The sequence below is a fragment of the Phocoena phocoena genome, chromosome 3 (assembly GCF_963924675.1).
Source record: "Phocoena phocoena chromosome 3, mPhoPho1.1, whole genome shotgun sequence".
Classification (NCBI taxonomy): Eukaryota; Metazoa; Chordata; class Mammalia; order Artiodactyla; family Phocoenidae; genus Phocoena; species Phocoena phocoena.
In genome coordinates, this window is record NC_089221.1 from 172440971 (window position 1) to 172456803 (window position 15833).

At 60.2% G+C, this 15833-nt stretch overlaps 1 protein-coding gene across 4 annotated transcripts; it reads right to left on the reverse strand.

Moving 5' to 3' along the window:
* Nucleotides 1-1545: 1545 nt before the first annotated feature.
* SGTA (small glutamine rich tetratricopeptide repeat co-chaperone alpha) lies at nt 1546-15206 on the reverse strand. 4 transcript variants are annotated; one of them, XM_065873440.1, is made up of 11 exons: nt 15141-15206; nt 7928-8066; nt 7135-7241; nt 6863-6947; nt 5715-5814; nt 5252-5356; nt 4424-4562; nt 3683-3745; nt 2476-2513; nt 1850-1939; nt 1546-1669 (listed from the first exon to the last, which is right to left on the reverse strand). In XM_065873440.1, exons 2-11 carry the CDS (start codon nt 8025-8027, stop codon nt 1555-1557), a joined length of 942 nt encoding a protein of 313 aa, XP_065729512.1. In that variant the 5' UTR covers nt 8028-8066; nt 15141-15206; the 3' UTR covers nt 1546-1554. The 4 variants fall into 4 exon arrangements, with proteins under 4 accessions (XP_065729512.1, XP_065729510.1, XP_065729513.1 ...); XM_065873438.1 differs by lacking the exon at nt 15141-15206 and having other exon boundaries at nt 6863-6971; nt 7144-7241; nt 7928-8027; XM_065873441.1 differs by lacking the exon at nt 15141-15206 and having other exon boundaries at nt 6863-6917; nt 7114-7241; nt 7928-8027.
* Between the last annotated feature and the right edge of the window lie 627 nt (nt 15207-15833).

The following is a 15833-nucleotide window of genomic DNA, read 5'->3' on the forward strand; positions in this document are numbered from 1 at the left end:
CTGGCAGGGAGGCAGACCCGCCCACACCTGGATTTAGCCTCTGGGGGCAGGGGCCATGTCCAACTTCTGACCTCCAGGACTGAGATGTTCTGTGTGGTTAAAAGCCACTGAATCTGTGGGACTGTCTCAGCGGTGACAGGAGATGCACACACAACCCGGTTCGGTGGTTCCAAGGCAACCCACACAGGGTCCAGGCTGGGGGCTCCTGGAAGCTAGGGGCAGGGAGGGGCGGCGGCGCTGAGAGGTCAACAGAGACAGGCAGAGGTCACGATGTCTATTTATTCCCCACACGTTACGTTATGCTTGTCACCACGGCTAGCACGCAAGAGTTAGGACACATCTCGCCGGACGTGTGCCAGACGGCGGGTGGCTGGCAGCCGTCTCCCTACTAGTTAACTACACACACGGTGCTGGGTCACCTCGCACATGGCCCGACACCACAAGGGAGCCTCCGACCATCCAGCTGCCAACGCTGCTGCCGGAGCGGTGGTGCCAGCCGACCCCTCCTCCCCACGCCGTACCGCCTCGCCTGGGGCCGCCAGGCATCCACGGTGGCTGCCTGGCAATCTCAGGCCAAGGCGGGTGGCACCAGGACCCCCTGCAGCCCCCCCTCCCAACGGGAGGAGGCGCCGGGCCAGCGGGACCACCTGTGGGCAGAAGGGCAGTGGCTGGACACATGGCCAGGCCGGGATGGGCTCGGGGGCCAGGCTGAAGGTGGTGAGAGTGCCCCTCACGGTCTGTCGGTCGTGAGTACTGGGAAGAGAGCACTGGGATCAGACCCGCATCCATCCAAATGCTCGACTGGAAGAAAAGTCCCAGAAATGGGTCCTGCACACCCAGGACGTCCGCTCCGGGCCGCCCCCAGGCCCAGGGCAACAGAACCGGCTCCCGGGAACCTGCAGCGGGAGTTGCTCATGCGAGAACCCGGGTCCGAGGGCCGGGCTGGCTGGCAGGGAGCCCACCCGAGCAGGGGCGGCTGGGGTGGCCAAGGTCGACGCAGAGAGCAGCTTCTCGTGGGCTGCGAGGCCCCTGAAGACAGGCCGAGAGGGCAGGGCTGCGGAAGGAGTTTCGTGCCACGGCTTCCCCGTGGGCGCTTCTTGAGAGCGGCGAAAGGACCCCCCCCAAATTATTCTAGAAAATACTTTAGAGACTGGGTTTTGGGGGGGCTGGGAGTGAGACTGGTGCTGGTCTGTGCTCACAGCTTGCTGGCTCTGTTTCGAGAAGGGTCTGGGGGCCGTGAGAGAGTACAAAAAGGGAGGGAAGGGCTGAGGCAAAAAAATAAAAATAATAAAAATCCGTCTTAACATGCAGGTCCAATTCCTTTTCCTCTCATGGGCGGTCCAATGGGAAGAGAGACGGAAAAGTGAGAGAAGGCTTCCGGTCAGCCGGGAAGGACCTGATGGCGCTGGGGGGCTGGAGAGAGAAACAGCCCAACTGAGCGGGACTGAGAGGGGTGGGGGATCCGGGTGGGAACCCCCGGCAAGGGGGCTGATGACCAGAGACGCCCCCGCGTGGCCTCGGCGACGCGGGCCCGGCCCCGGACTCACCGGGCAGTCATTCCCGCGGGTCGTCGCTGCTGGCACTGGGGGTCCGACTCCGGATCTGACTGCGCAGCTGTTCTATCAACTCTGGGTTCTGCTGCTGCATCTGCTGAGCGAACTGCTGGCCCCTGCGGGGAGGGGAGGTGCGCCCGGGCTCAGCCTGGCCCAGGGTGCCCGCCTCGCGTGCCCCTCGAGGGCAGGGGGACCGCTCCCCAGAGGACGCAGGCCCTACAGAGCAGGTGTCTCTTCCTGGGGGAGTGGGGACACGCCCCGCCTGCCCAGGAGCCCCGCCTGGCAGGTCCACTCACGCCTGGATGAGGCTGGCCAGGTCGTTCTGCGAGGGGTTGGTGCCGGGAGTCCCCAAGGGGTTGTGGCCACCCGAAATCATGCCGGACATGCTGCAAAGAGAGCCCTTGACTCGCAGACGGTTCAGCCCTCCTCCTCTGATCCCCACTTGGCCCTTCCCCTCTGCCGGCAATGGACATCTCCTGGGGCCCGAACCTGCCCTCAGCCCACACTTCTGACTGCAGCCTGTCAATTCCATCAGATTTCCCAGCAACACCCTTTTTTGGCTTAAAGACAGTGACTCTCAACGGGGCAATGCTGTCCCTCAGGGACACCGGGTGATGCCAGTGACACAGAAGGCCACACAGAGTCTGAGTCCATTGACGGGAAACCTCCAGAACAGGCAAATCCAGAGACAGAGAGTGGGTTCCTGGTGGTCAGGGGCTGGGGAATGGTGCTAATGGGATGGGGTTTCTTTTTCAGGTGATGAATGTCTGGAACTAGATGGTGGCCACAGCTACAGGACGTCGTAAATGTACTTAATGCCGTGGAATCACAAACCTTACAATGGTTAAAATGGTACATTTTATGCACCTTGCACCACACTAGTTTTAACCACAAGACCCAAAGGAGAACGGTGGTCACTTACAGCTGTTGAACTTGGGGATTGTTCATGAGGTTGGATGCCTGAAGAAGAAAACAGACTTCTCAGAAAAAGCAAGCTCCCAAACGCATTTCATCATTGACAAGGTCTCCCCGTAGGCACCGTGGGCCTCCAGCCCAGAACCCAGAGCGCCAGGCCCGCCTCTTCCCCGGGCCCCACCCCATCCCCACACACCGTGACCCTGCCCTTTCCCCACTTCGATCCCATCTGGACTCTCATCTTAAGATTCCAGGAACCTCGTCATCCTTCCCCGACCAGGGACACCTGGGAGTCAGTTCCAGCTCTGCCATGTGGATGAACATCATCCTGGCCTCTCTCCTACACTGACACCCCCAGCCACGTCGGGATTATCTCCTCAGGGCCGATTTTAAGACGTGCACACGAGCAGAAGCCAGGGAAGCACCTTCCAGGCTGCGGCTCTTTCCGAAAAGGGCTGGAGAGCGCTACCAGCCGGCCTCGGCCAGTCCACTGCCCTGCATGGCTGGGTGTCCAGGCCACGGTCATGCAAGTGCCGGGCACGGATGGGTGCCGACAGCACAGCACGAAGCTAAGGGGGGCCGGGACCGCCGACCCCGACAGACAAGGCCAAAGGAGCGGCCTCTGTCAGGCCGCTCCCCACCGCCAGGAGTCCTCTGGCAGCCTTGTGCCCGCCCCGCCCTGGACGAGAGCGGCAGCCCAGGCTCCAAGACGTGGGAGGCCAGACGCTTCCCGCTCAGGTGCGGACGTTTCTCTGATGGGGGGGCTCCAGGCTCCTCTCTCCCTGGCGACCTGAGACCCCCACCCTGAGGTCCCTCGAGTCAGCGTTGTGGCCTGAGGACCGGTGAGACCACCCGGGGGCCGACAGGCATGTGCCGGACACGCTGGGTGCCTGTTCCAGGGGGCGGCCCTGCGCAGAACACGCGCATCTGGACCAGAAGGTGGTCGGCCCTTCCTCCGCGGGGCCCCCGCGCCCTGCAGTGTCTCGTCTGCACCTCAGGGAGCAGGTGCAGCGACTCTGCTGTCACCGTGGCCACACCGCAAGGGGGCCCGGACTGGGGGGGAAGGGGCGTGGAGATTCCCCAGGTTATTCAGCTGGGAGAGGCGGGTTCAGCTTGTCCGGCTCCACACCCCACGGCGCCCAGTGTCCATGGCGTCTGCAGTGGGGCGGCCCTGGCCCGGGGCCCGTGGTGACACGGCAGGCGGGGGCCGTTACCATGCTCATGAAGCTTGGGTTGTTCAGCAGGCCCGCGATGTCGAAACTGCCAACACCTCCCGTCTGTGGGGTGAGAAAAGCCCTGGTTAGTGGTGCCTCGACACAGAACCTCGAGAGCCGGCCCCCTGGGAACTGAGGGGTAAGGTCCCACCTGGGGCCTGCTGGAATCCCGGGCGTCCCAGCAACCCGGGCGGCCAGGCCCTGCGGCCGGGGGTGCTTCGTGAAAGACGCGCACCACGGTGTGGGTCCCCCGGAAGAGCACGGTATATTAACCGTGTCTTTCACTTTGTGATGCTGACTGTGGTGGGATGGCCCCTCCCAGGGGTGGCCAATCCCTAGAAACTGGTAAACAAATGGCCCGCGAGTGCACCTTTCACATGCAAACCAGCCTCTACAGGGCTCGGGGCCACTGTCCCCCTGCCCTGGTCACCCCGGGCAGCCCCCCTGCCCTGGGGCCATTCAAACTAGCCGATCCCGCACCTGCTCACCCAGCCTGCCAGCTCCTTCCCAAGGCCCACAGGGCCCCCAGCCCTCTGCCTCCTGACGAGCTGGGGCTTCCCCATGTGACCCACGCCCTCCTGTTTCCGGGGGCTCTGCGAGGATAAGCCTCTTCCCTCACAACAGGACCCCGTTAAACAGATGCCGGACCCCCGGCACCAGAGACATTGCTCCCACACGGGTCAGGCCCAGCCCTCGACCCCGAGCCGCCCTGCCCCCGCGGCCAGTCCCCAGAGGACTCACGGGACTGGGTGCCTCTCTCAGCCTCAGCTCCGCCACCTTGAGGTTGGACTTGTAGGTCTCGTTGTCGGGGTCCAGCTCCAAGGCCTTCCTGTAGTAGGCCACGGCCTCCGTGTGCTTGTTCAGGCTGGACAGAGCCAGGCTGCAGGAGAGACAGTGCGTGTGGAGGGCCTGGGAGGCCGTCCGCCTGCCCGCCCAGGCCCAGCAGCCCCGAACTGCTGGGGTCGCTGGGGCTGGGAGGAGGCGGGGCAGGCGTGGTCAGAGCTCCTCCCTGCCCTGGCGAGCTGAATCACAGGTGTGTCCTTGGACTGCACTGCAGTTTATGCTAACGAGGAGGCCTGTTTATGCTAATGAGGTGGGCTTCCAGGAAGCCTCCGGATGTGCTGCTGGCCACAAAGACCAAACTCACCCCCAACTCCCGGGGAGGGAGGCGTTAGAGACGGGCTATAAAACCCACCCCCACTGGTGACCGCCCCGCGTGCTGGGTGGGAGGTGCGCCCCGAACCCTGCAGGACGGAAGCTCTGCCTCGGGACCCTCCCCGACCTCGCCCTGGGCGGCCCTCTGCCTGCTGCTCATCTGCATCCCTTACGCTAAGCCAGAGAAGGTTAAGTGAACCGTTTTCCTGAGTCCTGTGAGCCTTCGAGGGAATCGCTGAACCCAAGGAGAGGGTCGTGGGAACCCGGGCTTACAGCTGGTCGGTCAGAAGCTCAGCTGACAGCCTGGACTCGGGATTGGTGCGTGAGGCGGGGCAGCCCAGTGGGCTGGGGCCTTAACGTGCGGGGCCGCGCTGACCGCAGGCAGACAGCATGTATGGGGCGGGCGGTACTCACCCCATCCTGCCGTAGGCCTTGCTGTAGGACGGGTCTATGCAGATGGCCCGCTCACAGTCCTGAACCGCCCCCGCGTAGTTCCCCAGTTTGCTGTGGGCCGCAGCTCTGGGAGAAGGCAAACCAGGGCAGTCGGGGAGCTGATTGCAGCTTCCCTGTCTGTCAGGTGGGGCAGACGCAGGGTTGCCAAGGATGAGAGGCCCGGTGGGGCTGGACGCCGGGGCTGGCGCCAGAGGATACAGCAATCTGGGTGCCGCCCCGTTCACCAGGGAAACCGAGGCTGCAGGGCCAGACGAGTGCGGCCGCTAGCACCACTGACACTGGGCCGCACCTGGCCGGCCACCAGGCATGGGCTCGTTATTTGGGACAGCGGCTGAGCCATCACTAACCCACAGATCGACCGCCCCCCCCATTCCCCTGGGGACCCCGCTCAGCCCACCCAGGACCCCACCGGTCCCTGCCGTACCTGTTACAGAAGTAGACGGCGTTGGCAGGGTTCAGCTCGATGGCTTTCCCGTAGAAGTGCACGGCAGCCTCAAAGTTTTCTACTTTCATCTGTTCGTTCCCTGAAGAGAAAGGGAAGGAAACGTACCCTCGGCTGTTCCCCTCGAACCCCGAAGTTCTGAGACGGCGTTCTCAGCTCGCCCGGCTTCCATGTGACAGTTCGAGACTTTGGGGGCCCAGGATGCAACGCTTAGACACAGGCTAGGGTGGTGGCGTGAGGCGGAGGGTGGGTCTGCGTCCAGCGCAGGGCCTGGCCGGAGCCAGCCCTTGGTGCAGCAGCTGTCACTGTCCTGGTATTTGGGAACCTAAGCCTCAGATACCATCACTTTTGCTCGTTCCTTCAGAAACAGCGCAGTTTTAATGAGATGGAATTCACATACCGTGAGACGCACCCTTTAAAAGTGTATATAACTCAGCGGCTTTTAGTATATTCAAAGTGGTCCAACCATTAGCACTAATTTCAGAACATTCCATTAGCCAAAATAAACACCATCCCCATTAGCTGTCACCCACCCACCCCCCCCCAGCCCCTGACAACCACACATCCACTCTCTGTCTGGCTCTGCCTGTTCTGGACGTTTCCCATCAACGGAATCACACCCTGTGTGTCCTTCTGTGTCTGGCTTCTCTCCTTGAGAATCCTGTTCTCAAGCCCATCCACGTTGGAGAGAGTGTCGGGGCTTCTCTCCTCTGCATGGCTGAGTGACGTTCCCATGTGTGGAGGGACGTGTGTGTGTCCGCTCGTCAGCTGATGGGCACCTGGGCGGCTTCCACTCCTTGGCTGTTGTGCACCACGCCACTATGAACACGTGTGCGCAAGCATCTTTGTGGATGTGCGATTGCATCCCTCCTGGGCACACCCTGGGGTGGAACTGCTGGGTCACGTGGCCACTCTATCTAACCATTTGGGAAGCTGTCGGACCACCCTCCGCAGCGGCCTCACCCTTTAATTCCTCCTGGTCGAGGGTCTGATTTCTCTGCATCTTTGCATCCGGGTAAAAGCCCTCCGGCCGCATCTCCAAAGGCTGGTTTGCCATCCGCTCCACAGTCCGGGACCAGCTGGCCTCCGCCCGTAGCACCCAGAGGCCAGCTGTACGGGGCGTTCCTTACCTTCGGTTTTGAGGCGTTCTGCCTCGGCCGAGTCCTCCTCCGAAGGTGGGGTTCGCTGGGGGCTCCTCAGATCAGGTGGTATCTCCTGGCCCCAAAGCCACGATGAGCTCTTTTGAGGGGCAGCAGGAAACCGCCGACCTCCTCCCCCAAGCCCAGCACCCTCTCCCCTCCCCCAACCAGCCAGGGGATGCCCGAGGACAGCTGAGCTCTGGCGGGTAACTCAGGCCCTCGAACTGAGACAGAACCACAGCCCCGCAGTGCCCGAGGCTCACCCTGCCCGCCGCAGCTGCTTCAAATATTTCGGGAAGAGTCTGGGGGAGCGCGAGGTCGCTATCCTCCACCGTCACCCCGAAAGCGGTCTCCAGGCATTGGATGGCAACTGTCAGGGGGACAAAGGTGTGCTCTGCTGAACCCAACCCCAAGCTGACGATTCTGGGGGGCAGCGCTCACGCTTCCTTTCTTGGACGTGCTCGCTAAGGCCTCGGATGCACCAGGCGCTGCGTGCGCCCTGCGGGGCCCTGTGGGTGCCGGTTGTGATTCCTCGGGCAGTGCAGGATGGACCTGCCCCTCGAGCCCTGAGGCCGGGAGGATGGGGGGAGCTGCCGTTCCTGCCCCACGGGGCTCAGGTGGTGACGCCAGGCCTCTCTGTGGGGTCACAATGCTGGGGCTGCCCGGGTGGGGGGCCTCAGGGGTTCGGCACGGCCCGGTGGGCATGGAACAGCTACCTCCTGCCAGGCGGGCTAGCAGCCGGGTCTGGGCTGGGCTCCCCACCCCTGGCCTCTCTCACTCCTTTGACCAGTAGGGACACATGCACAACGGGGAACATGGAGAACCTTCGGGAACTACATCCCTCCAGAAGAGAACAGCTGCGGGAGGCCCAGCCTAAAGTGAGGGAGGTGGGGGGCAGCCCTGCACCCGCCTGGGGCTCAGCGTCCCTACCTGTGAAACAAGGACAGGGACCAGCCTATCACTTCCACCCCGCGGAGCTTCTAGGCGCTGATGCAGGTGGGGGGTTGGGCAGGGGACTCGAGGCCCTGGGAGGCAGGCGTGGCCCGCAGCACGTACCTTCCAAGCTCTCCTGGGCGTCAGAGGAGAGCTCCCCGTGCCGGAGCTGGTCATGCAGGAACCGGATGATGGCATAGGCCAGACGCTTCTTGTTATCCATCTTGAGATGGGAGCAGACAAGGTCTGGGGGTTTCAGGATCTGCGGACATCGGTCCACAGTGTGAGGACAGGACGGGCGGCGGGCACAGCCGAGCCTTTGCCCCTCTGCCCTCACGCCCCCACCCTGCCCTGCAGGAGCCACTTTAACTCACTGGCTAATTGTGTCTGCCTGACAACGGTGAGGCAGACATGTGAATTCTCCACATTTCACAGAGGAGACGCTGAGGCTGTAGGTCCAGAGCCCCTTGCCGTCCTGCCTGACTCTAACCCCAGGGTGATGTGGCCCTGGGCACGGTGGTCATCACTTCTCACCAGCTGGACGGGGGGCGTGGGGCTCCCCAGGGACACAGAGGGCAGGCTGCAGCCCACCTGCTGCTACTCCATGCTCTGGACAAGAAAACGGTCCAACAGTTTCTGGGCCCCGAACACCCGGGGGACAAGCACCGCCCACGAGGGTCAGACAGGACCCGAGTGGGCCTGAGCAGACCGAAGGCCCAGAGGGCACTGACACCCCCTCCCAGGCCGCCTCAGGGCCTCCTCTGGGTTCCTCTACAACCTGCTGTATTCCTAGGCCAGATGTGACTCTCCCAAGGGGACACCGGTGACAGCTGTGGTCGTCACAACTTGGGGGATGGCCCCCTACAGTGCTGAGGCGAGAAGCCTGGAGAACAAGCGTGGGAAGGGCCTGTTCCCCGTGGGCCGTGACGTGCCAGGCACTTCACACACAGCCTCGCCCCCTGCACAGGCCCATCTCCCACGCAGAGAGGAAACAGACTCAGAGGGGGCACCCCACGCTTGCCCAAGGCCATGCAGGGCTCACCCGGGAGGGTGGGATCCATGGTGTGAAGCATTTTGGTCCCCCAAACATGCCCCCGTGGGGTGAACAGCCTGTGTGGCTTGGAAATCGAGAGGCGGCCTCCTGGCCGAGTTATCATTAGCCCACCACTGGCCAGCGGCGGGTCAATCAAACCGGGCAGAGCAAGTCATAACCCCCAGGCTTCGCACACTGGCCGACAGCAGGCCGGGCGCTGCCGGCCCAGAGCCGCCGGGCCAGTGCAGTCAAGACACGCGATGCTGGCCGCGCTCAGAGCCGTTTCCGGTTCACAGAAAACTACATCCATCGACAACTTAAAAAACCGGAGAGAAGTCAGACACAGAAGGCCACACAGTGTGTGGTCCCACTGATGGGAAACGTCCAGAAGAGGCCAATCCACAGACACAGAGAGTTGGTTCGTGGTTGCCAGGGGCTGAGGAGGGGGTGGGGCTTCTTTTGGGGTCACGGAATGTTCTGAAATTAGTGGTGATGGTTGCACAGCACTGTGAATATACTAAAATCTACTAAGTTTTACGGTATGTGAATTATATCTCACACTTTAAAAAGGGAAGGACTTAAAGCAGCTATATTGTACAGCTGGACAGGGCACTCTGGCCACCCCTGGAAAGCTCTACAGGGATGGTAATGAGCTTTTTCCTCCCCCATTTCTGGATACAATGAGCCTTTACCAAGCAAGTGCCTTTGGCCCAAGAGCGTCCCAGGAACTGGGAGGTCTGGGATCAGGACGCTAGAGCCCAGAGGACAGACGGCCAGCCCCAGATGCACAGGCTCTCGGGGCAACGCAGAGGGGCCCAGGGAGACCAGCCAGCACAACCCGCTCGTTTTGAAGACACTGAAACCCCCAAAGGTGAGGCATCTTCCCCAGCTGAACCAGTGAGCCGCTGCCCAAAACGTCAACAAGGTTCTGGTTTTACAGATATTTGACAAACAGAGCCATCATTCACCACAGCCGAAAGGCAGACAGAACCCAATGTCCACGCGTGGATGATGGATCAACAGATGTGGTCCATCCACACAGCGGAATATGACTCAGCCTTAAAAAGGAAGGAAGTTCTGACACCTGCTACAACCTGGATGAACCTTAAGGACGTGATTGCTCAGTGAGATATACTAGACACAGGACAAACGCTGTCTGATTCAATTCACATGAGGTCCCTAGAGGACTCAAATACATAAGAGACAGGAACTAGATGGTGGCGGCCAGGGGCTGGGGGACTCTGTTTCATGGGGACAGAGTTTCAGTTTGGGAAGGTGAGAAAGTTCTGGAGATGGATGGTGGGGATGGTCGTACGACGATGTGAATGTGCCTTATGTCACTGAGCCGGGCGCTTAAAGATGGTTAAGATGGTAAACTTTACGGTGTATCTATTTTACTGTAACTAGAAGAAAATCTGTTTTCAAAGCCCAAAGTGGTCCTCTTAGGATGTGAAGCCCCGAGACCCCAGGACGCTGCTCCTTTTGTACATTCTGTTCTAATCAGGGGTCAAGGGCCACACCTGGCAGCCGCCTGTTTGGCTGAGGATGTCTTTTGCATCCCTACGTTATAGAAGTGTCTGCAGAGCACGCTTGGTTTTCCTCAAGGGCCCCAAAGCCCACAGAATTTACCACCTGGGCCTTCATGTTTGCCAAGCCCTCCCAGCCGACTTCTTGATCACTGAACAGGATGGAGGGGTGCCAGGGTCTCCCAGAGCGGGTCACAGGTTGACAGGTCACATGGTAAGGTCACAGGCTGGGCAGCTGGGGCTCCCCTGACATGTTCCAGGCAGCACTCAGGGGCACGACCCCCCTGCCAGACCCATGGGAGCTGGTACTGGGTGACTGAGCTTCACACTGAGCTCGAGGGTCTGTGCGTGGGGGGATCTGTTTTCCTCACAGGGAACTAATGTAGGCCCTGTGGTGACAAGTGTTTGCTTAAGAGTAGGATAAAGAGGCAATCTAATCTTTACGTGACTGAGCTGTGAGGACGGAGGGGGTGACACTGAGGGGACCGTCAGGGTGCAGAGAACTGAGACATGAAGTCACACCCGTTCCTGGCACAGCTTCAGTTCTTCCAAGGGCCCCAGCCCTTTGTACCTCAGGGCCTTTGTACATGCTGCTACCAGCCCTCCCACCCCGACTAAACGGCTCGAGGCAACCGCTACCCGGTTTCCTGGTTCCCGGCTTCTCCTGGTCTACTGACACGACCTCCTCCCGAGGGCCGGCTCCCCAAGTTGACACAGTGAGCACCGAGACCAGGGCTCCTGGAGGCGCGCTGGGGGTAACAACGGGCTCTGCAGTCTTAGCACCTGAGGTCCAGCCGTCTCCACCCGAGGCCAGCTCCACGTCGCCTCCCCACCCCTGAGCCGGGATGCTCATGTCACGGCTGAAGGAGCCCCCGCGACGCCCTCTCTTTCCTCTTCTATAAAACAGGGTAACAGAGGCTGTCGTGAGAATCCAGCACCCCATGCGGAGCTTCTCCCCCAGGCTCTATCCGCATGGTGCGGGGGAGATCACTCCTTTTGTGGAGAGTGTGCGCTGTAGGGTATTTAACAGCACCCCTGGCATCTGTCCAACAGTGTCCCCTGGGGGCAGAATCACTCGGGGCGAGACCCCCGGGCTTAGGGATTCCACTGACCCCCGGAGGTTACGTTCCATGACTATCTGACCTTTGAGGCCCCGGGATGCTACACACATTTAAATCCACACCTGAGTGGGAGGGAGGGGAGGTGACTCACACACGCTGGGGGTCACCCTGGTTTACACTGTCTGATCATCAGGGGTTTATTCTGGTGTCCAGTGTGAACAGGGATCAAACTCGAGTTTTTCCCAAATAATGAATGCAGGGCCCCTCCCCCTTAGCACAGCTGACATGGGAGCTGGGTCACTCTCTGTGGGGGCCGTCCTGGGCACCATGGGGTGTGGAGCAGCCCCCCTCCCCCACAGTGGTAACAATCACAAAAGTCTCCAGACGTCACCAAACCACCACCAGCTGAAAATCACTGATAAACACTCAGTGGGAAAAATAAAAGTCAGCACGGGTCAGAGTTTCTGGCCAAACGACTTGGCTGCAAACTTTCAGCAAATCCTGTGTTTGCAGAGTATTTGGGGTTTCCGGACTGCAGAAAAGCGGATGTGGGTCCACAGCGGGGACCCAGCACATGTCCGAGACAGGCGCGCCGTGAGGACTGCCGCTCTCCTGCCTCTTGGGCGCGGAACAGCTGTCGCCCTTCCTCGCCTTCCCGCTCCCTGCAAAGCCGGCCCAGGACCGCCAGGACGCTCTTTTCCTTGACCGCCCCTGGGCACTGGGGTCTCGGGAACAATCCCGACTTGTTGGGCTTTGGCTGCCGGACAGAATTCTTGGGGCAGGCCACTCTCTCTGCGAACAGCGAGGGCTTTGTGAGGCTCCAAAGGCACCCGAGGCGCTGGCTGCAGGTGCGGGGTTCAGGCGCGAGCCTGGCCGGGGGACAGACGCTGGCCCCGGGGTGCGGCTGCAGCGGGGGTCCCGGTGCCAGTTCCTCCCTGTGCGTTCAGAACCCCCGCCGGCTCTCCGTCCACCTTTCCATTTTATCATTAAAAACACCCCAACCTCGGGACTTCCCTGGCGGTCCAGTGGTTAGGACTCCGCGCTTCCAGTGCAAGGGGCATGGGTTTGATCCGCGGTCCGAGAACTAAGATCTCACGTGCTGTGCAGCTCGGCCAAAAAACCCCCAAACACCCCAGCCTCTACTCCTTTTATTTCCCTGCTCAGAACTGATCATTCGAAGAGGCAAAAGGGTACACTCAGGAAAATGAGTGACCCAGCCCCGGACCCCAGGAAGGAGAAGCACCCTCTTTCTGAGACTGCCCACCCCTTCTGGGGGTGCCCTGCCCCGCCTCCACCCCGAATCCAGCTCTTCTCACCAACACCAGTGTGTGCAAGCTGGTCCTCTGCTCCTCCCTCCCCTCCCAGGGCACCTAGGAAAGGGCGGTCCCAAGAGCTGGAACTCAGGCTCCAGCCCGAGCCCCACATCGCAGCCCTGTTTTCCTCTGAGGGGCTGCCAGGATGTCCCGCACTCTAAAAACCCTCCACAGCCCCCCGAAACCTCCTGAGCAGGCACATGTGGCCCCTCACCAAAGCCCCTGTGCTCTGCTCAAACACAACGCTCACCTTCCCTCCTGCCATCCGGGAACCACTCACTCCCCCTTCAACACCAAGCCAGAAGGTCACCTCCTCAGACAGAGCTGGACACCCTCTTCTTCCAGCAAAGCCCAGTACTTGTCCTGCCTCTGGTCCAGCATCTCCTACAAGGCCTTCCGACTCTTTCCTGGCCTGCCCACTCTGCACCCGACTGTGAGCCACTGGACAGATCACCTTCCCCCAGGGACCCCAGCACTCAGGGGTGTTTGGTCCACATGGACTCAGAGAAACCTTGGATCCTTGTCATGGTCAGAGACACGCGACCAGGTTCCTTTGGGAGGTCGTTTCTCTTGGGTCTCGGTTTCCTCATCAGCGGAGGGGATGACAAGCCTACCCACCAACCGTCCCCTTTACTCTTTCACCCTCACTGTGCATGGGCCGCCAAGGCCAGCATTGGGTCTTGCCCAAAAAAAAAAAAAGGAGGAACAAGTAAGACTATAGCTCTCAATCCGGGGCAGAGCTTAACCCCATTTAGAACCACTCACCCTTTCAGGAAGACTGAATTATAAACCCCTGAATGAAATCCTTGGAGTGCCCAGGACTTGCCAGGCCCTGAGCTGAGTACACATAATGGCCTATTTCAGGGATCAGCAGACATTTTCTGAAAAGGAGGGTCAGAATGAGGACGTTCAGCTTCCCAGGCCATGGATAACATGTATGCAATCAAGTGGGCTGTGTTCCCACAAAACCTCATTCACAAACACAGGCTGCAGGGGGATTTGGCCCCCTGGTTACAGTTTGTTTAATCTAACTCCCATTGTACAGAACAAAAAACTGAGGCTTAGAGAGATGGGGGCACCCCCCGCCAAGGGCACCCAGCTAAGATGCAAATCGGCAGTTTTGAACCTGGGCGGGCTGATTCCAGAGCCTAAAGTCCAAAATACCCTTTCCTCATCCCACAAAAGTGGGCATGCACACAAAACCGTGCACGTGATTTCTTGGGGGTTCACACCCTCTGCCCCCTCTGAAGCCCACTGGCGAAGAATCACTAGTCTAGGGTAGGATTTAACTTTGGCACTGTGGACATTTGGGGCCAGATCATTTTCTGTGGGGGCCGTCCTGGGCACTGAGGGGTGTGGAGCAACAACTCTGGTCCCCACCCACTTGGTGCCAGAAGTGCCGCTGGTCGTGAAAGCCACAGATGTCCCCAGACACGGCCCCGGGTCCCCTGACAGGACAAAATCCCTGGTCTACGGAGAGGAAAAGCAGACAAAAATAACCAGAGAGGCAGAAACAAAAGAAAATGGGAACATCACTCAGCGAGGATGCAGAGTGCACACGCATTTCCTGGCACCTAATAACAAAACTAGCTGTCCTCTAGAAAGCTCTTGACAAGGGAAGGGAAACTGAGTAAAGAATGTTCCACGTGTATTTAACCTCAAAATGCCTGTAAGGGGCATGTACTTCTAGAACCCCTATTAGTAGAAGAAAAGGGCTGGTGGAGAGTGGAAGCGATCTCCCCGAGCTTACACAGCCAGCGAGAGGTGGACGAGCTGGTCCTCGACCCCAGATTTCTCCCACCTCCAGCACAGTAGGCAGAGGCCCTCCGTGTGAAATCAGACTAACCGCTGCTGATCCCTTTGAGCTCTCACTTCGCGCTGGGGGCCCTGCGACTTTAATCCTCCCGGAAGTCTCCCACCCCAGGCAGTGGCGGAGACGACGCCCATTTTACAGAAGGGGAAAACTGAGGCTCCGAGAAGCCAAGAGGCTGGCTAAGGTCACCCATGTAGAGAGTGGCGGCGCCGAGACAGGAGCCCCGACTTGAACCCCACGAACGGGGGCCCCGATTCAAAAGGACCGTGTTTCCGGGAAGCAGCGGACACCCAGCAAGCACTCACTATGTGCGGAGCGCTTTGCCTCCCGCTGTCCACCCGCCGGCCTGCGAACCCGCATTTCCCGGGCCTGGGGTCTGGGGGAGCGAGACCCCGGCCGGCGAGGGCCTGCCCGACGCCGTCCGGCCTCAGTTTCCCCTCCGCGCCGCCCACTCATAGTACCCCGCGGACGCGGCGACCCCAGCCCCACACCGACGTCCTCTTACGGGGCCCGGAGCCCCGGGAGCCCCAAGAGCCCCGAACCGCGGACCTCAGGCCCGCCGGGCTCAGCGCCGAGCACCCCCCACTCACCTCTCAGGCAGCCGAATCCCGACCCACCGACGGCTGCGCCTGCGTACCGCGGCCCCGCCCGGTCCCGCCCCCCAGCTGCGACGCCTGCGCAGAAGGAGCCAGCACCCGCGGGCTTTCATTCTGCGCAGGCGCACCAATTATCTAGGAGGGCGTGGAGGGAAGTGACGCAATTTAGAGGCTGGGACAAGCTGGTCGTTAGGGCAACTGACTTCTGCGACCGAAAGGAGGGCGGAAATCAGAACTGACTAGTCCTCTACAGCTGGAATGGAGCGGTGCATGGTGGGACAGTGGCGGACTCTTGTGGGTTGGCGGAGCCGTCATGTGGTGCAGAGTCGACCACGTGGTGCAGTTGTGTTTAGGTATCTGGCGACCAGAGAATTACAGGCGTTCTTTGAACATATTTGTTCATTTATTCACCCACCCATCCACCTACAAGTGCGTTCTTTCATTTATTCAATCCATAAGAATAAAGTAATAGAGATATTTGTTTACAGCAAATGTCTAATAGTCGAAAAATATTTATTGCACACCAACTCTAATGGCCAACAAAATGTTTGCTCTCATTACCTTGTATTGGGGTAGACGGACTATAAACTAGTATACTAGTACATAAATGAACAAATTTTACTTAATGGCAAGCGCTATGAAGTAAAAGTGGGGTGCTGTGATTGTGATGGGCGGGGGCAAGTTGGC

Excerpts from the sequence above, each read along its gene's own strand:
- SGTA (XM_065873438.1), bottom strand. The coding sequence starts at position 8,027 with ATGGATAACAAGAAGCGTCTGGCCTATGCCATCATCCGGTTCCTGCAT. Across the intron at positions 4,563-5,251 it reads AAGGCCTACGGCAGGATGGG|CCTGGCTCTGTCCAGCCTGA; the intron begins GTGAGTACCGCC and ends TCTCTCCTGCAG. Across the intron at positions 1,940-2,475 it reads AATCCCCAAGTTCAACAGCT|CATGTCCGGCATGATTTCGG; the intron begins GTAAGTGACCAC and ends CTCTCTTTGCAG.